The sequence below is a fragment of the Homarus americanus genome, unplaced genomic scaffold (assembly GCF_018991925.1).
Source record: "Homarus americanus isolate GMGI-L3 unplaced genomic scaffold, GMGI_Hamer_2.0 scaffold56009, whole genome shotgun sequence".
Taxonomy (NCBI): domain Eukaryota; kingdom Metazoa; phylum Arthropoda; class Malacostraca; order Decapoda; family Nephropidae; genus Homarus; species Homarus americanus.
This window is the reverse complement of record NW_024739542.1, coordinates 1,256,161-1,278,806: the sequence shown is the minus strand read 5'-3', so window position 1 is coordinate 1,278,806 and position 22,646 is coordinate 1,256,161. Positions and strand designations below refer to the sequence as shown.

At 41.9% G+C, this 22,646-nt stretch overlaps 1 protein-coding gene across 1 annotated transcript; it reads right to left on the bottom strand.

Annotated features, from left to right (window-relative positions):
• Positions 1-8,683: 8,683 nt before the first annotated feature.
• Positions 8,684-22,454, bottom strand: LOC121874806 (lysosomal acid glucosylceramidase-like). The gene is given in 7 exon segments (XM_042379093.1): positions 8,684-9,667; positions 12,970-13,114; positions 14,389-14,626; positions 15,416-15,576; positions 16,665-16,779; positions 18,543-18,687; positions 21,964-22,454. Coding segments are annotated over 7 exon segments (879 nt in total). The 5' UTR covers positions 22,010-22,454; the 3' UTR covers positions 8,684-9,638.
• Positions 22,455-22,646: the final 192 nt, after the last annotated feature.

Here is a 22,646-nt window from a genome sequence, read left to right as displayed (position 1 = left end):
AATATTTTATAACATATTTTCAGTGTTATATTGTGCTCTAGATTTAACCATCGTTATTAACCACAAATGAAGTCTACTGTCTCCTGTAATAAAGACAATAATATGATAGAATAAATATTGATTAATGGAGTTACTGACATGTTTTAATAATTTTCTATAACACAATAAAACTGTGGAAAGGAGAGTATACATTGTTAACTCACAAGAATGTTATGAGAAGGTTGACAGTCTTACTCCTTCATACACAGAGCGTCTCCCCTGTAATTAAAATTTTTGATTCTCCTCGACAGTGTATTTAAAATATTCTCCACCATCGTCAGTGGCTCCATCTCTCTCCCCTGCATAAAGAATGTCAGTGTTTACATCTACACCCACCTATTACATTTATAGTTTCCCTTCCAGCAATACCAACTATTACATTCTTCTCCCCTCCCCTCCCCTCCCCTCCCCTTCGTATTTTCAGTGTCCCCCCCCCTTCAAGCCGAATAAAATGTTGCATTCTCCTCCTGCACTATCCATACATTCCTCTGCATTTTCAGACATTCTACTATATTTGGGTCCATCCCCTGTGGTTTCAAGATATAAGTCCTCCACCAATAACATGCAGTGACTCATTGTTGTTCGAAACATGCTCAGCTGATCGACCATTTTATGTGAATAAGATTTTTTCCGTATTCAGTTTTTCACTTCTTATTTTCAAGTTTTTCTTCTTCACTTGATTTCCCAGAGGAACAGCTGCTCTTCTGCTGTAATGGGACAGCCGTCCCTGAGCAGAAGGAAAGGAGCTTGTTCAGAGGGCGTCAGTGGGCGGGGAACAGGGGACGAGGTGTCTCTCTGTTCTCCACCTTTCTGCTTTTACAGCTGATCCTTCCTCGTATCAACATGTTTTAGATATTTTCCTTATTTCACACTTGGAATTGTTTAAAATTTTCATTATTAGTTTTTATGTTATGTAATGGGGGTTTTGTTTGATCTTTTATTTCTCATTTAATTCTGCGAGTCTTTCAAATGGTAGGGAATTTATCCTAGTCTTCCCTACTTGTGTATAATATTAATTGAAAGTTAATTATTCCAATTCCTTATTAACTCCAGATTTTATCTATCTGTGCGTTTATTAATCAATATTTCATCATCATCTATGTTTCTATAGCCAGAAAAGGTTCTATGTCTATATTGTATTACAATTCCATCCAAATATATACCTTCACTGTTACTCGACACTGGGTCCCATAGAAACAGTCAAGATACTATACTTAGCCACCTCACCTTTTTTTTCAACTGGGTGGACTAAGGACTCTCCAGACGCAGACCAGAGACCCTTAGGACGGGACTTGAGCTTTATATCGGCCCGACCGTAGGAATAATTATTGATATCTAGCCTCGCCTTTTATTCTCTTGCTATATGAATCTTTCTTCTCTGTCAATTACGATATGAGCTGTCACCTCTTCCATACAGTCAGTCGCGGTGGACACTTTTGCTGCTGGGGGTCACGCACTCTCTCCTTTGTTCTCTGCTGAAGTGAATGTAATACTTAAATAACGTTCATCATAATGTGTTTCATTCTGACGTTTTGTTGATTATGGCTCGCTATATTGTGCCTGATATGTCAATATATTGCTCCTGGTGTGTCAATATATTGCTCCTGGTGTGTCAATATATTGCTCCTGGTGTGTCAATATATGCTCCTGATGTGTCAATATATTGCTCCTGATGTGTCAATATATGCTCCTGATGTGTCAATATATTGCTCCTGGTGTGTCAATATATTGCTCCTGGTGTGTCAATATATTGCTCCTGGTGTGTCAATATATTGCTCCTGGTGTCAATATATTGCTCCTGGTGTGTCAATATATTGCTCCTGGTGTGTCAATATATTGCTCCTGGTGTCTCAATATATTGCTCCTGGTGTGTCTATATTGTCTGTGCCTGATATGTCAATATATTGCTCCTGGTGTGTCAATATATTGCTCCTGGTGTGTCAATATATTGCTCCTGGTGTGTCAATATATGCTCCTGATGTGTCAATATATTGCTCCTGATGTGTCAATATATGCTCCTGATGTGTCAATATATTGCTCCTGGTGTGTCAATATATTGCTCCTGGTGTGTCAATATATTGCTCCTGGTGTGTCAATATATTGCTCCTGGTGTCTCAATATATTGCTCCTGGTGTGTCAATATATTGCTCCTGGTGTGTCAATATATTGCTCCTGGTGTCTCAATATATTGCTCCTGGTGTGTCAATATATTGTTCCCGATGTCTCAACATCTTGCTTCTAATGTCTCGCTATACTATGTTTTTTTCTTTCACGCTCCTGTTTCTTTCGTTTTTTATCATACAATGTCTAACTTCTCTCGAACATATGTCTACTTTCGCCAATTTTGTTATTCTTCACTACGCTGTTTTATTCCCCCTTGTAATAATGCTGTCAGTACGTAAAGAAACATTTCCAACACGAAGAGTATATTATCGTTATCTTCACCGAGCGGTATACCTGATTTTACTACTGGCGCATTACCCATCAAATCCTTCACACACTCTCCATATTGTAGCTGATTCTATCCAATATATCGCTTGTATTATCATCCCTCGCTATATTAACACTGCGGTGAGCTCCTCTGCATATCAAAGGGCTGCACCTCGGCCTGGTTCCCCCTTCTGTCTGAGGGAAGACATTAGCATATTGGTAAAGGTGTTGGCCCGAGCTGGAGGTCTATATTAGGATGAGGCTTCACATCTTCCCCTCCTTCCCCTCCCCCTGAACCCTCTCTCTACCCCACAACCTTTACTCTTGAAAGTATTACTATCATTCCCCTCACGCTGTTTATCGTGATCGTGTGTTTGTACTCGCGGGAGGATTTATAAGCATCCTTCTCACACAAGATAATGCCAAGTCTCTCCTATCCTTTAATTCATTATGTGATCTCATGCATTATAATGGTTCATTACCAAGGGATTGCGTGTGTGTATGTTCAGGTGTTAGCTTGTGGGTAGAGGACGATGGCCTTCACCTTTCTGATTTACTGTATTATGTGGAAAGGCTTTTCTGTTTAATAGGGATTTATTTTTTATGTGTACTGTACTGTTATTAGGAGATCTTATTTATATTTAAATGTAGAATTAATAGTTTAAAAGACATATTGCCCTGGACATCCGATCTTCACTGTAAGGTAGACAGTCTTTGTCATTTTTCTTCAAAGGCATAAGGATTGGGCAGTGAATTGTTCTGCCATTATTAAGAAACCAGCCCAAACATAAGAGTTCACCCAACACCCGACTTTTCCACCAGGATTGAAATATAATCAAACTTATAAAGACGTCAAATTTCAGCTCAGTTTAACTCGCTCCTAAAAATGAAAATTATGCGAAAAAATTATTCATATCTTCCCCCATCATTCCTGTCCACTACTCAAAAAGCCAAAAGCATTCCGCCACACGGGTCGGACGCCATCACCGGGATCAATAAGTAAATAAACCCAAAGAGCGGGAAGCTTTCATTGTCAAATTGACCTGGAGCGAGGTTTATTGTCAACAGCAAAACCCACACAAGACGCGACACTAAATTACATTACCTGAGAATCATAACAAGTCACTATTAAATATAAATTCCTTAGTAGTGAGTGGTCTTACAGTTGTTTTTGTCAGGTCACACGAGCTACAGGCTGCTTGAAATTCACAATGGGAAAAGGATAACGTGGCGTGAAAAAATTAGATACACTGAGAATTACCTTAATTTTTTCTACTTTTTTTTTTTTTACGGGGATTAGCCCACCCGGGCACAGGTCACTGACCCAAATCGGGGCCTGGGGGGCGGTAATAATAATAATTCATGGAAAATAAAATTTATAATAAAAAGTAAAATAAAATATTAATGGTAATAATAATAATAACAACACTGATAATAATAATTACAAAGAAATACAGGAATGAAAAAAATCAATATACAGAAACGCTATATGTATGTTGTGTTGTCATGTAAGAGAAACAATTGAGACCCTACAATTGTGTGTAAATGAGACAGAAAGACAGATCAGCAACCTGGGACTTGGTCACAATTTTCGTGATGCCATATGGCAGCAGGGTCTACCATTAGACAACACATTATGCTTCCAGTGTTATTTTTTGGTAGGCAGCGTAAAAACATAGTACTGTACCAAGTAAACCTTCAGCAGTAGGGGGCTGAAATTATCTACAAAGCTGTACGTATATCGAGCAATGGTCCTCCCCACCCTGCTATATGGCTGTGAAACATGGGTCACATACAGGAGGCACCTCAAGGCACTTGAAAACTTTCAACAACGTATTCTACGTCCCATCCTCCGCGTTCACTGGGAAGACAAGAGAACAAATGCCAGTATTCTTGAGACACCAACTGTAGGAGCATCGAGGCTACCATTATCCTTGAACAACTACCCTGGACTGGCCATGTTACCCGCATGGACGACAGTAGACTGCCAAAGCAACTACTTCACAGTCACCTAATGAACAGTAAACGTAACGCCGGCGGGCAATTGAAAAGGTATAAAGATAGTCTTGAGACAAACCTGAAAAAGTACCAAATCGACCCACTCACCTGGGAATCGATTACTCCACATCGTAACGCTTGGAGGAGCACTGCACGAGGTGTCAATGCTTTCGAATTAGCCCGATTGCAAACCGAGGCAGACAAGCGCCAACTCCGGAAAAACGCTGCCACCGCCCCTCCCGCACTAGATGCAGCCCTCCACATGTGCAACGAATGTGAACGACGCTGCGGGTCCCGTATTGGTCTCAATAGTCACCTCAAAACTCACTTACCTAGGTGACATCCCTTATAACTCATATTACTATATCATAGCTGGACGATCGCCATAATCGATTCCGAGAGTGACGGAAAAGTAGTAGTAGTAGTGTGTGTGTGTGTGTGTGTGTGTGTGTGTGTGTGTGTGTGTGTGTGTGTGTGATCCTTGCACTATGATATATGTAACTTTTCAAAGTAATGGGGCCTGAATTGCAGGTGTGACGATTAACTTTTAATTGTTTGTAAGAAGAAAAGAAAACCACAGGAAAAATATTGTGTCATCATTCTTGGAACTGTAATTACACTGGGACTCTGACTTAACTGGATACATTCAGGTAGCGCCAGATAGGAACCATAATGAAGGCAAAGAGTCTTTCTCAAGATTTTAAAAGTTAATTTTGTTTAATTCCAATTTCTATGTGAACTAAATCTCATTTAGGATTAGTTTCACTTTACTCTCGATAGATTTTTGGTACATTATTTTATGTTATTGCTTTAATCTACCTTCAGGTGCATTCTTAAGTCTTCAATTGCCAGAACAATTAATCGTACTAATCTTTGTAAATCTGAACTCAGGATACGAATAGGCTTTTTGTAAGTAATTATTAGGCAGTTAAAGTTACACAGAATTTATATTACATACAACACTGGGACGGGAGGAACCCAGGCGCCGGCCAAGGCAACAGAACACCACTATGTTTACTAAAGTCTTTATCCTCTGTTCACACGTTCGTCTTTTATTAGAATTAGTAATGTGAAGTAGGAGGAGATGGTCTGCCTTCCATTTTCTTGATCTTATTTTAGTCTTAACCAACAGTATTATACCCAGAAATCATATTAAAAAACATGACGATAAGCTCACGACTATGTTCACTAACATTACGACATACCTGCGATCACTTAATTAACCTGATAATGAAGGCAATTAAGAGATGTCAACCCAGGTGACATTCATCAGCAGCAGGAGACAAGGGGTATTAGCGAGATGTCGATTGTTCGTCTTAGTGAGACACGTGTCAGTGGGTGTGATGGATCATAACACTACAACTTTTACGCAGAATTAACGGTGGTTACTTTTTACTGTTTTCTGGAAGCTAGGAATAACATGTTTGTGTCATATATACAGCCAGAACGGGACTTAAAGGTCACACGTCCATGCTTGGGGAGGCAGACATGTTACTCATGGTGTGACCTTAGCCAAAAATGTCATACACAGGAACAGTAATATACATGGGTTCGATTTGTAATATCAAGGCCCCCCCCACCGCTCTCCCCTTACTCTTGGCCACTCATCATCTAAGAAAGAACGCATGGGCGGTGCATGCTTCCTTGTTGGGCGTTGTAAGACTTCTACGCTTCGCCCAATAAGCTATCTTTACGCTGCGTGGGAAGAATCTAAATCAGAATCTGAGCTCTTTACTTGTGTACTAACGCTTAGTATTAAATATGCAGTGCCCACATTGTTTCTAGTGGGGCATCAGACCTATGGGACCAGCTTTCACCAACACAGGAGTCATTTCATTGTCTCTCGATATTTCCAAACAATATATAATACAAAGATTATTGTCTTCTCTGGCAGCGCTGAGAGGGGAAGCAAACATGGCTACTGATTCGGTAACACTGTAAGTCAGCTAAATGCTCGAGGATAATGTATATATTTTCAGTCAACAACCTGTTTACATTTGGACCACACACCGGTATTTCGAACTGCTCCGTGTATTACATCTTATCAATCCTACTCAGTATCGTATACAGAAGCCAGACCAGGTTAGGTGTAGGCAGGTGTGACTTACAGGGAGTTACTCGTACTTCATCCGTGATGAAATAAATTCCGGTATGGTTTCATTAAACTTACTACTACGAATGTCGTAGTTGCCTCAACTCATGTGTACGAGTACGTGTGTGTATCTTTTCAATACTGGACGAAAAGCTCTCTCTCTCTCTCTCTCTCTCTCTCTCTCTCTCTCCAGCAGAGATGATTTATCGTCCTTGTTTGACTTGATCAAATTTTGTATCTCAGTAATGCTGACTCAACTTTACTTGCCAAATGTCCCTTTTATTGTTCATCATTTGAGAAGGAATCATTTGTTACATAATTTTTTAATTTTAAAATTTTCCTGTTCTTGTATACTGCGTAGTTATTTGGTTTACCATGTTAATTCTGACCCCTAATTTCTCTTCAGCCTAATAAAGACTATTGTTGGTGAGTTATATAGGCCTCTTGCATCCTTCTTATATCACAAAAATCTCCAACCAGTCAAATGCTTTATTCCTTTAACCTCTAATTATAACAATTATTGCTATTAGCACCTACTGTACATATGTTTGAATATGGAGTTGAAATAGATACTCAGTGTGTCTGATTTCCACCTTCATATGAATTTCAGTTACGTACACTATCAGTTCCACATATTGTCTTCAGTTAAACACATATATACTTTGTTTTCAAGCATTATGGCCATTCCGTATACAAGCGTTACCGCAAATGTTTCTGTTCTAGTACATGGGACGGGTAGTATGCTATCTTGTTGTTCTGTTTAGTAATATTACAACTTTACGATAAATGTTTTCCTCGCTTCATCTAGACAAGTATCAGAGGAGGTGAATGAGGATGCTATCAAGCTATAATGTCCCTCAGATATCAAGCTAAGATATCAGTTAGTAAGGGAGCTAAAACCAAAGAATAACAAGGTAACTTAGTCTTGAAGTTAGTGGAGAAAGGTGTGAATTAGAAAGCTTACATTCTGTTCAGACACAAAGTTAAAGAAAAAAGTTTACTCAAATACGAACGAAAATAAAGAAAAACATTTACTTAAACACAGAGCTGCGGAAATGAGAGAGAGAGAGAGAGAGAGAGAGAGAGAGTGTTAGGTGTCTGCTTGCGATCGTGCCAACAAGGTGTAGACCCCCCTTCCCCCTTCCCCCCACATGCACGCTCCATCCATGCTCTCTGATTCTCGTGTCCTAAAATTAAATACCTTCACACGAGACTGTACGAGGTTCAAAAGGTTTCAGACCAGGGATTCAGCCTAGAGTTTGTCACACCATTTTTTGTTGGTTCCGGCTGGTGTATGTGGGTGTGTGTGTGTGTGTGTTTTTCTGTTTGTTTGTTTGTTTTCATGTAAAGATGGTACGGGAAGAAAAATTGTGAGAGAGAGAGAGAGAGAGAGAGAGAGAGAGAGAGAGAGAGAGAGAGAGAGAGATAGAGAGAGAGAGGAAAAATATAAATATTGGCAGGCTTTAAATAACCAGAAATTAAAATCAATAGACAAATAAATATAAGTACACAGACTGACAGACTCACAGACCCTCCTCCCCAAAAAATCATAAGGTTAATGATACGGCAACAGTGAATTAATAGGCTGAGAAACACACTGACGGAAAGACAAGCCCACAGACAATTAACACTGAAGTCTACCAAGTTGCATTTAATAATCTCCTTCGTGATATTTCAAGGTTATATGTGTGTGTGTGTGTGTGTGTGTGTGTGTGTGTGCCCAAATGTGCCACAGTTTACCATAATTGAGCGGGAAAAAACGAGTTAACTGCCAGGACAATCGACAGTAACGTCAAGCCCAACACCAGTATTGGTCGTGGATGGTAGACAATTGGTCAACAGATTTAGCTAACGATTTTCGGGGATGCACAGTACACATTGAGCACCTGGGCTGTTGTACCAATAGAACAGTGGGTAGGTTATTATCATAGTGACATCCTTATACCTTTGGTTTGGGGACTAGATCTCACAGTTCTGACAGTCTTAAGAGCTGTTTTTACCAATCCTCCACTGTTATTATCAATGTACATGTTATTTTAATTAGGTGCAAATCAAATGACGAAAAACACACACAAACGAAGTCTGTCATTACAGATATATTAAAATATTATTTCTACATCCGAAATAATAATTCATTATCTCTTGCTCGTCTTTATTAAACAGTCATTACACACCTTCTCTATTTTAATACCTAATTTTGCTGTAATTAAATGACCTTTGACACAGCATAGACAATTTGTGGTTAAATATCAATTTTGAATATACGAACATAAATAAGTTCATTCATAGAAGCAACATTAGACGTATAAAAAGTCATATAAATGCCAGAGGAAGAATCACGTCACAGGAGTAATACCTTGTGAATACTTAATGCAACTTAAGAAGTGAAAACTCGAAGAGAAAAAATAACTTGAAACTTATGAGCGAAGTGGCGAATGCTTTCATAAGAATGTAAAATTAATTCTCTAAAATAATAAACAAAATTGTAAAGTGTTTTAAAGTAGAAGTGAAATGGGGTTTATAGAACATTACACAGAATTTGGAAATTAAGCTTCAGGTTCTATACGTTATTTTATGTATGATATAAGGGGAACAGACACAGCTTGGGAACCGGAGGCAACACAGTATCACGCTTCCCAAAACACGATGTAAAGCTGCATATTCCGCCCCGTATTACAGCCATGATTGTGGTGTATGAGAAATAAATATGGTAGTTGTTTATTTTGCACTTGTACCATTATCGTCACCTCTCAAGAAAGGGGACAAGAGCCACCTGGTACCTCTCAGAAAGGGACATTGTTATAATAGAAGACGTGTCCAACATATTGATTGCCCTTATTTTCTCCTGGTAGAAATATCTTTCCTCTTTATTTCCATCTTTTCCTTCACCCTCACCACCATCTGTGCCTCACCACCATCTGTGCCTCACCACCATCTGTGCCTCACCACCATCTGTGCCTCACCACCATCTGCGCCTTCACCCTCACCACCACTTGCGCCGCCTGCTCTCACTGGCAGACGACGGTGTGGATGGAGCGAGGCCCTACCGTGATGAACATGGTGCCTCTGTCATCCACCTTCACCGCCAACTGCTTCTCGTCACTCGCCCTGCAACACACACACTTCCCTCAGGTTCTTGTAAGATGAAGATAAAGATGAAAGATATGTAAGAGAATAGATGATAATTATGGAAACATTAAACAAGAAAGTTAAAATGTGTGTGTGTGTGTGTGTGTGTGTGTGTGTGTGTGTGTGTGTCCAGTCCAGTTAAGCCTTAGAATGCAAATGGTGGTTTTGTCAATAAGAATTATGCTGGAATTCATTGCTATAACTAACTGAAAATTAGTTTTTATGGCGTAAATTGGATCCTGTTTCATTTTAGAATTCATTCACCATCACACCATAAGATAACTTTGATTAGTAATGATGATATTCAACCACAGTCTACATAATGGCTATCTACATGATCACCCCTACATATACTGTAGACCAGTTGAACTTTCTTGTCATCATTCTCTCTCTCTCTCTCTCTCTCTCTCTCTCTCTCTCTCTCTCTCTCTCTCTCTCTCTCTCTCTCTCTCTCTCTCTCTCCATATATTACCCCAGGCCCTCAGATCACTACCACGGACGGACCGGCCACAATAAAATAATTAAGGTTATGGCCACCTGTACTCAGTCCCCGCTAGAGTGCCATATTTAATCCGGTCAAGAAAATTACTCATGAGAAATAGAGTACGATAATATTTTAAACATCTGCTAAATATAAGTAAAATCTAAAGTAATTTATACAATGTCTGTCAGAGGAATTTCTCGGGAGAAAAAAATAAATCTGAAATTGGTATCTTACTGTGAATATATAGATATATTTTGGCAGGTTGTAGATATTTGACGAAAAAAAAAGTCGAAAATAAGAAATGCTTCTAAACAAATTTGCAATCATCGAAATCAATAAGATTTTTAACCTTTGTTGATAGATAAATCGAGGTACCCGTTCATATCTGAGTGAACTAGGGAGAGAACCACCTAACTTTAGTACAGGAGACGACAGCTATATCTACCCATGTTACCTCGCCTCAAACGCCACTTTTCATCATAATCGAATGACTTGTTTTTCAGTGTGAGATTTGCATTGTACGTGTGTGTTTGTTTATTTTATCTGTGTATAATATGTGCCTCAAGGAGTTTCGGCAACGGTCAGTGGTACTCTAAGGTAAAAGATCTCTGTGGTCTTAACCGTCAGTCTTCCACATTTCCTTTTATCTCTTATTTACCTAGTGAGGAGGCAGCTGAGACAATTAATAACCACTTTACTACCATATGTCATACCCTACCCAGTCTTGACCTCACTCTCCTCCCGGCCTACTTACCTTACCCCTCACCCCCTCCTAGTGTTCAACCATTTGAAATTGCCAACAAACTCCTGAAATTTAAACCCAAACGCTCTACAACCCCAATTGACCTCCCAATCAAAATTTACAAGGAGTTTGCAGTCGAACTTGCCACCCCCCCTCTGTTCCAATATTAATGCATCCCTCAGACAAAGCAAATGCCTTTATGAATGGAAAACCGCATTTTTCCCCCCTATCCCCAAGGTCCCCATCCCACAGTACCCTAGTGACCTCAGGCCAGTTGCCATCACCCCCATACCCAGTCTACTCTGTGAAGACTTTGTTTTTGAATGGGCATTTGCTGGTATTTATCAGTCAATTGATTCACAGCAATTTGGCAATATGAAGACCTCCTCTACAACACACTACTTAGTCAATTTCCTGAATTTTATGCACCAAACCCTGGAGAAACGTAAGACATTGCTGGCCGTTGCCCTTGTTGACTTCAGAAGGGTTTTTGACCTTGTTGATCACTGCACTGTTATCAACAAGGCCATTGCACTAGGGCTGCCCACCAACTTGGTCTCATGGCTCACTGATTTCCTGAGTGAGCGTCGTCAGGCAGTGAGGTACCAGGGTTCTGCCTCCACATTCCAACACCTCACCTGCGGTGTTCCCCAGGGGACCAGGATGGCACCACTGTGATTCCTAGTCCTGATTAACGACGCCCTATCGGACACTCATCACAGGTGGAAGTACTTGGATGACTGCACTGTGAGGGTTACAGTGGACAACACCTCACCAGACTACTCATCGCTACAAGGCACCCTGGACAGGCTACAGTCATGGACTACGGAGAATAAGGTCAACATCAATCACACCAAAACCGTAGTCATGCACATCAACACCGCCACCACTCCAGTGCAAGCTCCAGCAGTTACAGTGGGTGCCCATCCTCTCCAGTTAGTGCCCATACTCTCAAGTTAGTGCAGTCTGCCAAACTCCTGGGTGTAACTATACACCACAAACTGGACTGGAAGGCCCATGTAAACAACACTATTAAGGCAGCCTTGTACGGACTCTACATGCTATGACGACTCAGGTCACTTGGGGCACCCACACGTCACCAGCCTGGTCGTCTTCTCTCAACTCTACCCAACAACGTCAGCTGGAGAAGGTACAGAAGAGGGCCTGCAGAATCATGCTCGGGGCAGACTACTCCGGCTACAACAACACTCTCTCCACCCTAGAAATGCCATCCCTCAGTGACCTCCACCTCCATGCACTAGCAAGGTTTGGTTGTGGACTACTGCACCATCCTCGTCATCGCCACCTACTACCACCTGCAGTACCCCGCCCACCTCGCACAGTCCGCCACTACAACAAAATTCAGCCCATAAGAGCCCGCACTGATAGATATAAGAATAGCACCATCCCATCTATTGTTAGAATAATAAATAGCTCCTGATTTATGTACTGTACAGCCCTGTAAATGTCTTGGCAAGGCCATCTGCTGCCTCATTCACTAAGATACCTACATGACTGGGTATCCATAGGAATGTCACAGGACGGCCTGCATCCTGAAGTGTGGATTTTAACCCTCGTATTCGGAGGATGAGGTCCTTATTTTCCCCTGATCCAAATGCGAACCCGTCGAGAGCAGACCTAAAATCGCAGCAGACAAGCAAGGGGCAGAAACCATCTGCATCTTCCTGCCAGCCTGCCTGTTCACCTCCACCATCTCATTAGACAGTGTAGAATAGTAAACACATCCTCATACTACGTTATCCGTCACTTGGAGTGGGATGGCGACCAGTTTCACCTTCTATCCCATCTACCACGATCAACAACACCTACCATCCCATCTGCCAACAACAATACCTGCTACCTCACCTTGCCAAAATCACCAATACCTGCCACCTTACCTTGCCAACACCACTAATATCTGCCACCTCACCTTGCCAACAACAACACCTACCATCCTACCTTGCCAGCACCACCAATACCCACCACCAGACCTTGCCAACACCATCAACACCTACCATCCTACCTTGTCAACACCACCAACACCTGACACCTTACCTTCACAAGCCTCGGTGCTCAAGATGAAGTAATCAGGGAATAAGTCGTGGGTCTCCTGCAGAAGGCTCGCCGGGGCGTAGTCGTCGCCGTACCAGTGAACAGCGAAGCCGTTCACGTATTGGGCCGCCACAGTGTCGTTCAGCACCTGTCATGGAGGAGGAGGAAGAGGAGGGGGGAGGGAGTGTAATGTAATAAAGGTCAGATAAAAAATTCTAGTTACGAGAGGTAATTGCACGAACTTTGATTTTGTGTGTGTGTGTGTGTGTGTGTGTGTGAGGTATTTCTCTCTCTCTCTCTCTCTCTCTCTCTCTCTCTCTCTCTCCATTCATCCAGCCTTCCCATCACAGCAAAGATTCACCCTCCTCATAATTATGCATCAACTATCACCAAACTCATCAAAAAACATAGACTCCGCTAAAAACTGTATCCTGGAGTTCTCGTCGCGACTGTGCGCTTTGCTACTCCTATACGTCAAGGGAGGAAGGAGAGTGAAAAAAGTGGAGCCCAAGATTCATTCATAGGCTCCACTAGGCTCCACAAACTAATCAAACAAATAATGGGAATTTTGCGGTAGATTTGCATATGATATTAAAATCCATAATTATTAATTTAGTTTTCTTTTTTTCTTTTTTCTTAGATATCTCCCTTCCTTTTGTTATCAAGTTAGGTTAGGTTAGGTTAGGTTAGGATAGGATCAGATGACATGTGACTAGGAGAGAGACTTGGTTGCTACGTTGAAATTCCCTTTATCCTTCAGTTCGAAATATCTTATTAAAGAAAACAAAATACTCGTGACTCGGAGCATCGTGCCTGGTTCTCACCTATGAAAACGTTAAGGTAGACTTAATTAGAGTTCAACTCTCCCCCCTGAATTCACTTATTCTATATAACATTTTAAATTAGTTTTACACCACACCACCTCCACCATTCCGTTTCTAGCGGTCGCGAGAAGCACAATGGGGTTACTCTGTTACCTTGTTTGGTTGGTTGTCAGGCGACATGTCGGGCGGTGTACAGTACGTTTAATTCATTTCTTTGTAAATCAATCCCATTGGGATTCACCTCTTGTTTGTTTTTTCCATTAACCTAACCTCCCCTGAATTCACTTCCAGTTGACTTCACTTTCCCTTGACCTCAACCTCCATTAACCTTACATTCCTTCACCTCGCCTCATGACTTTTAGCCTTACCTCCTTCAGAAAACCAATCTTTCCTTTACCACCACCACTTCCACCCAACCACTTTAACCTAACTTACCCATGACCAATCCTTTCTTCATTCCACCTTAACCTAATTTACCCATGACCTTCTTCCCCCTACCACCACCCAACCACCTTAACCTCACTTGCCCAAAACTAATCGCTCCTTCACCACCCACACCCCACCACCTTCACTCTTCCTTGACTTCTCATGAACCCACTTTCTTCGCCCACCTCGGCAGTTCATACCGTTGGTCATCGAGTATCATGAGGATTACATCGTCGTTGCCATGGGCCTTGAGAGTCGGTCCAAGGTTCTCAGCAACCCACAATCGCTGCTGCTCCGCCGTCCACCCCATACAATTGAAATAGAATCCTGGAACGTATCCGTCAATGGGCTCGTTCTGTGCCGTAACACCCCAAAAGTTGACGCCTTCTTCCCCATATCTGTCCAGAAACCTGAAAGGGGAACACCAGAGAGCTAATAGATCAGAGATATAGCCGTCGTAAAGGACCAAAACAAAAGTAAGAAACAAGATCAGAAATATTTGAAGAAAGACAGAAACGTTAGAAGAAAAAAAAAACAGAAACGTGAAGAAAATCCCACAAACTTAAAGAAGAAAAGAAAACAGACGAGGAAGCTTAAAACCTAAAACAAAAAAAGATAAAAAATAATACTAAACAGGACGAAAGATAATGAAACAAACATTAATAAGAAATAATAACATCTAAGAGGAAAGGAGAAAACTAAAGCAGATAAACACTTAGGGACATTGTTTCAGACAGTGGCAGAACCAGGAATATTGGTGCAGCTCAAGTGGCAGACCTTCAAACACTCTTGTCAACATTAGCTTCTTAATAGTTATATAGGTATAAAGAAAATGGCGTAGGCGACTTTAGATAGGGTGAGAGAGACAGAGGATTATATGGATAGAGTGAGAGACAGAGAGTTACATTAGACGAAGATAAAGCGATCGACATAGAAGATTATATAGATGAAAAGTGAGAGAGAGATGAAGACTTATAACGAAATAAATAAATCAAGAGATACACATAGAGGGAGGATGAAGAAAACGAGATAAACAAAACACGGCAGGGAGAAAGAAAGGTGGAAACAGAAGGGAGATGAAGAGACAGACACACACACAGACACATGGGAAAGAGAAAGAAAGAGAGAGAGAGAGAGAGAGAGAGAGAGAGAGAGAGAGAGAGAGAGAGAGAGAGAGAGCGAGCAGTAGGAGGACCCACTTGACGAAGTAGTTGGCCCAGGGCTGGTACATTTCTGGCAGCAGCTGGCCGTAGCCCACGTAGTCATTATTGGTCTTCATCCAGGGAGGCGCTGTCCAGGGGGAGGCAAATAGCTTCAGTGGCTGGGCGGCCATAGCCTAAGCTCGTTTGATTATTGGGATCTGTGGGAGGATACAAAATACAACTGTTTAACCCTTTGATGATGAAAAGCCTACAATTTATTTTCGTTAAAGGGTTTAGTTTATCCTCTTGAAAGGATTAAGTCATCGTCCTCAAAAGGTTTAGTCTTCGTCCTTAAAAGATTAAGTCATCGTCCTCAATTGTTAAGTCATCGTCCTCAAAGGTTAAGTCATCGTCCTCAAGGTTAAGTCATCGTCCTCAAAAGATTAAGTCATCATCCTCAAACGTTAAGTCATCGTCCTCAAAAGTTAAGTCATCGTCCTCAAAAGGTTAAGTCATCGTCCTCAAAAGGTTAAGTCATCATCTCCAAATAGTTAATTCATCGTTCTCAAAAGGTTAAGTCGTCGTCCTCAAAGGTTAAGTCATCGTCCTCAAATGGTTAAGTCAGCGTCCTCAAAAGATTAAGTCAACGTTTCCAAAGGGTTAAGTCATCCTCCTTAAAAGGTTGTCATCATCCTCAAAAGGTTAATTCATCGTCCTCAAAAGATGAAGACATCGTCCTCAAAGGTTTAGTGATCGTCCGAAACAGGTTAAGTCATCGTCCTCAAAGGGTTAATTCGTCATCACTTACAGTATGTGTTTACCACCGTGATGTCTTACTCAGTGATGGTGACTGGGATCGTGTATAGAACATTTCCCAGCGCTGAACACAACATTTGACGAACAGAAGCAAACCACAAAACCTTAACGAGGGATAGTGTTTGTATCTACCTATACGCTTATATGTATGTCTCTCTCTACCATTCATCATCACTGGCATTTTTAGGTTTCTATCGGATGAAAGTTAAACTGTTCCCATTTCAAATTGAGCCCCATTCAAATTGGCTCTAATTCCATATGGACACTATTCTAAATGTTCCCAAAACTAAAGGAGCTATGTTTTTATTTTTTATTTCTTAGAATATAAGAAATTAAATATGACAAAATACAATATAAGACAATCTTTTCATCCAAATTATTTAAAGTCTCCAAAAATCATGGCCTAACAAACTAAAGAAAACATTTGAGATAAATATAGATAACAACTATCTTCCTTATCACCCTAACTTGTACTGAGGCACTATTTCACCTTATACTCGATGTCCTCTGGCTGGAGGGCAAAAGCTTCTAGGTCCACATCTCCCGAGGTATCACAATAAGTATAGGTCCTCCACGAGAAGTCACAGCCGCCCATGTTTACTCTTCTGAGGTTGTACTCAATGCCCGAGGACGAGAAGTACGATATGTAGGGGGGGGGGGGTGAACATAGTGAGGAATTAGCCTGGATAAGTAGATAAATAAGGTAGAAGGACATGAAGAGAGGGTTGAGGAGTTAGGGAGGGGGAAATTGTAGAGGAAAGAGGGAGATAGGAAAGGGAAGATAAAAATAGAGAGAAGTTAGAGAAGGGGGGAAGTATGAGGATAGAAGGAAAAGAGAAAGAGAAAATGAAAGCAGAACGAGACATAGAGAAAAAGAGAACAAGTAAACGATGTATGTGAGGTGAGTCGAAATATGAGATTGAGACAGAGAATTAATGGAAGGGTTGTTGTGCTAGTGGGAGAGGAAGGAAGAGGAGGATAGGACAGGGAATGAGAGAGGTGAGAGGTCGAGAGAGGAAAGTCAACGAGGCTTGTAGTGTAAGGAGAGGGTTGGGAGGAGGGCAGGATAGTGAGTGGTGAGAGTGAGGGAAGTGAGCGAGGGTGAGGGAATAAGTGAGAGTAGAAGGGAGGATGAGTATAAGAACGATGGGTAAATATGCAGGGAGGAAAGTAAGTAGGAAAGTAGATCGTTAAGGAGGTAGGTAGGTTAGAAAGAAGGCAGGTAAGGAGGCAGGGGAGTAGAAAGAGAAGTAGCTAGATCGAGAGATAAAGAGGGAAGTAGGTTGGCAGGACAGTAGATAAGGAGCTACAGTACGTTGGGGGGTATGGAGAAAGGCAAGGAAGTAAAAGAGGAAGAAGGTAAGGTCAGGCAGGTAGAGGAAGCGAACACAGCGATGTGATTGGGAGTGGCAGAGAAGTGAGTGACAGATGAAGGCTGAGAAACGGAGGAGAGGTGAGTGGCAGGGGAAGCTTGAGAGACAGAGGAGAGGTGAGTGACAGGGGAAGGCTGAGAGACGGAGGCGAGGTGAGTGACGGGATGCTTGAGAGACGGAGGAGAGGTGAGTGGCAGGGGAAGGCTGAGAGACAGAGGAGAGGTGAGTGGCAGAGGGTGAGGGAAGAATCACTGTCTCAATACATTAGCTGGGTGTACAAATGTACTCCTATAGTTACCATGTACCACACTAGGGGCGGTAAGTGCCTGGCCTGGGATATAGATAGGGGGATTAAGTAGGGCAGGCCAGGTAGGACGCCGATGAGCGGGACGGGGAAACAATTCAGTGATCAGCGTCTTACTTTAAGCAGAAGTTGTTCTGAACACAAAATAAATGAACACAATCAATATGAAAGTGTTGCCTCACTAGCGTCGCCAACACACCGTGTTCAACGCCACATCTTTAAGATAAATACAGTGTTCGTTAAGTCCGTTAATATACGTAATTATTAGCTCCATCATACAGTGTATTTATTTTGCCCAGTTTTAACGTTGTTTCTGGTGACATTTAGAAAAGTTTCATAAAATAAAGTCAAAATTAAAGAATTTTGTAGATGATGTCTTCCTAAAATTATCCGAAAAATAAATAACAAACAAAACCTGCAATATTAAAAACAAATTAATGTATAGTATTATGAAAAGTTACTCCCGTCCCGGAAAATGTATATCGAGGAAAATCCAACCACAAGAATAAAGATAAAGAAGCCCGGCATAGAAATACCTAGACAGTAAGATACACAGCCCTAGAAGACACGTGAACAAGCGGGACAGAAGACATCTCTTGGAAGAAACGTGGACTGGTGTGCAAGGAACACTACCCTTAGACATACCCAAAAACAGAAGTAGATGAACTGGTCAGTCTCAGACGTCACTCACCTGAGAAGAAGGTTCTGAGCAGGTTCAGAGAGGCCGAGGATGGTGGCAGCAGCGGCGTCGGTGAAGGCACCTCCCCAACCTATAACCTTCTGGTAGGTAACCGTAAAGTCCAGCACGTACTGCACTTCCACCTCTCCTGACACACCTGATCGACAGAGAAGCAGTCATGTGATCTCAAAATGCCCCGCCATTCGAGTATATCATTGTAATAACACTTCACCATAAGGAGAAAAAACTGAATTAGTAGTAATTATTGTTGTTGGATGCGCAAACTACTCCAGTCATCATAGTTCTCAGCTAAGCAGATGAGTTACTTAAAGGATTATTGATCTCATGTCAGGGATCAAGTCTTGTATGTTTGATAAGAATTCCTGGTTATATTTATGCTAATTTTCATATACAGAAGGAAGGGGAGTGAAAGAAAGACGAACAATAATGCTAATGAATGTAATATATGGACGAGGAAAACTAAATGTTCTGTGAAAGTTAATTAAGCAAAGGAGGGGAAAAATTAGCTAAGGAATTACGTGAGAGAGAAGCCAGTGAAATAGGGATTAATGACAGTGAATTTAACATACAGGAAACATATCAATGAATGAATGACGTATATATACTCGTTATCAATGTCTTAGAAGGAAGTGGATACAATGAAAAAGATTATAATTAATAATGAATTTCACATATGACAATGAAAACTGTTGAATATGAATGACAAACAATGATAAATAATCGACGTGGAAAGGAGAAAGTCAGTGCACAATCAATTTAATGACGAACGGAGAAGGAAACATTTAAACACGACACTACGCAGAGACAACACATGATCCAACAATACCATACACCATATACCACCATACATCATACATCACCAGACATCATACAACACCATACATCATACATCACCATACATCATACACTGCCATACACCTACTCCACCATACACCCACACTACGATACGCACATACTACGATACACCCACACTACGATACACCATCACCACCATACACCAACACCATCATACATCAACTTAACCATACACCAACATAACCATACACCATCAACACCATTAACTCTTCACTATCCTGGGACTCTGTGAAGGCACCCTGGGTTTGAAGGAACCTGCTGGAGGCGAGATCAGAGGTGTAGACGAAGTATTCTTCTGAAGATGGGGGAGCTGGGGTGGGTAAGGTGTCGCAGTAGGTGGCATTGCACACACACACGAAAGAGGTGCCGTCAAAAATTCGAGGGACACAGGGTAGTTGTTCCTCAGCTGCCACGCCCTCACCTAAGGACGAGAGGGGAGGTGGGGTAATGTTGGTGAGGCAGGAGCGCAAGCTGCAACCACACATCTTGGCTCTCCCTTTTCCTGATCCAGTGGTGCAAGTGTTGCAACGGCTGGGGAAAGAGAGAGATGCAATTGACTACCGATAGCCCAGTTTGTTGGGCTTTGCATTAGTAGCCTGTTCATCAGGCATCGCCTTCGTCCGCCGGTGTAGTCGTTGGGTTTCCACGGTGGTCACCTCTTCCGCCTATACCTCCGTTGGCGTCTTGTTGGAGCTCTATAAGCATGTCTGCCTGATGCGGGGCTAAACCGAAGATTTTTCGTTTTGGGTTTACTCCCGTAGCCTTACAACTCTCAAGGTCAATCCCGAGGCAACGGGGCAATGGTTGGTAGGCGTCAGAACGTGTCTACATGCCAGTGGGCTATGCGCCATCCCTCTGGGGCCCACTGCTACTCCGAGATCTCCTGCTGGTCTTGTCAGGGCCCATGGGGCACCTAGTTACCGTGTGTTACCACGAGGAGGCACAGCAGGAGTCTTGATGGTGAGGAGACTGTGTACTGACAGGGGAAGGTTTATGCAAGCTGCTTCCCTGTTCGCCACGAGGGCTAGTCAACGGCGGCAGCTGAGAGCAAGAGAGCAACACACACACACACGCACACACACACACACACACACACACACACACACACACACACACACACACACACACACACACACACACACACACTCACTCACTCACGCTTTCACTTACTCACTCACTCAGTTGAAGTGTACAGTTTTGGGTCAGCGGTGAGGGCCACTAAATCATATGTTAACTAGTAGTGAGTGATGGCGTCCCGTGCTCTTTTTGTGGATGATACCGTGTTGCTGCTGGCGGTGATACTGACATGGTGGCAATGGTGGTGGTTTTGGTGAGGGTGGTGGTGGTGTTAACATGATGGGACACACACACACACACTCACAATCACTTTTCATGGCCTGTGTCCTGGCGTCATAGTTAACATGCCCACGACACTCAACCAGAGAACTCGAATACAGCCACACAATTCCAGTCAGTTATATGGATATGAAACAATTCGCTTCTCACTCTACCTGGATTATACCTGACTCTGCCACACACCTGCTGACCCTCCTCCCAAATCCAATTACTACTCGGGAGGTGAAGCTAGTGGTCGTATGCTGAATATTTAGGGACTATTATAATTATATAGTCTGTATTTGGGGGCATCATAACGGAGCTGCGTGTACATGTTAACCGCGTGACTTTAAAGTGAACCATAGCTATGTGATTATATTGGAGCTCAGTACCAGGAACATGTTATATCTTGGTAAGAGAGTTTTGATATAATAATAGATTATATTTAATATTAACTCAATACTAATGACTATATTACGCTACAAGAGAATATCGTGAGTAGATATTGAATGGTTGGGATATTTTGTGTTTCCCTTACTAAACTTGTGACGAGAGAACACATTTAGTATCGACAGTCTCAGTGTATTTTAAACCCCGATCTTGGCTGTTATCTCTGCCTGTATGTGAAGCAGATGGGTGCCTTTTCACAATGGTTATAAGAACCAAATATTATGTAGAACCATAGGAAAACCATACCAAGATTAAAATACACTGCCATTTAAAGTGTAAATAGAGACTTATCGTTTGAGTTAAAATATGACATAATCGGGAAAATATATCTCGTGAATTGTCTCTGAATATTGTTGAGTTTTTTCAGTATGTTTGGGGAAGTTGTATTTACCATTTACGGTTTAACATTCTTTATCTTTTCACTTATTGACCCCTTAACTATTGTAAGCATATTGTATCTTAACAGTGTATCAGACCCGTGTAGTCAATAACACCTGTAATCTAGCACACCTGTCCTTTACCGTACCTGTACCGCACCTATACTCCTAAACACTAAACATCCTTTGCACATGTAAACATTGTAACACGAATAATCCCCCCCCCCCCAAAAAAAAAATAAAAAAAATAAATAATGTATTCTGTAACACCTGTATTTGTAGCAACTGTAATACTCAACATTTTATTCTGTGACATTTGTAACTCCCGATACCGGTACTCAACATCACCACTCATATGTAACACCTGCCTTCCATAACACCTGTTCAACACTTACCGTAGCAGTAGAGGAGCAGCAACACCAGCTGATAGAAGTTCGTCATAACAGTAGTATGTTACCGGACGGGTGTTAGTACATGTGACTAGTAGGTACAGCGATGTGAAGTTAGGGTGTGATTAGGGTGTGGGAGTGAGGGTAAGGGTGTGGGGGTGAGGGTGTGGAAACGAGGGTGTGTGAGTTGGGGGAGGGTGTGGGGGTGTGGTTAGGATGTGTGGGTGATGCTGAGTGTGAGGGTTTGAGGATGAGTGTGTCTCGTCCTGTGAGAGGAGAATAAGGACAGGCAGAGAAGGTGTATGGTGTTACTTGGCCGAGTTAGATGTTACTTGGCCGTGTTAGATGTTACTTATGGAGTGCGTACACGTCTCCGCAACGAGGGGCTGTAGAATGTACGTGACGTCTCGGTTAAAACTGTAGTCGCAGTTGAGAGTGTATTTACCGAGAACAGCACGCGTAGGTATTATCGGTGAGGTTTAAGGCAGGTGTGTGTGTGTGTGTGTGGCTCAGGTCAGGTACATAGTCTTACCCAGCTTGGCAACATGTTATTTATGGGTACCAGCTGGAGGCTTCTCAGGGTGATAAATATAGATAAAAAATACTCTTGCATTTATGTTATCTTTCGCCTGGATGTAGCTTTTTTTTTGCCAGTGATGGTAAAGAAAAATCTACATAATATTCTCCCT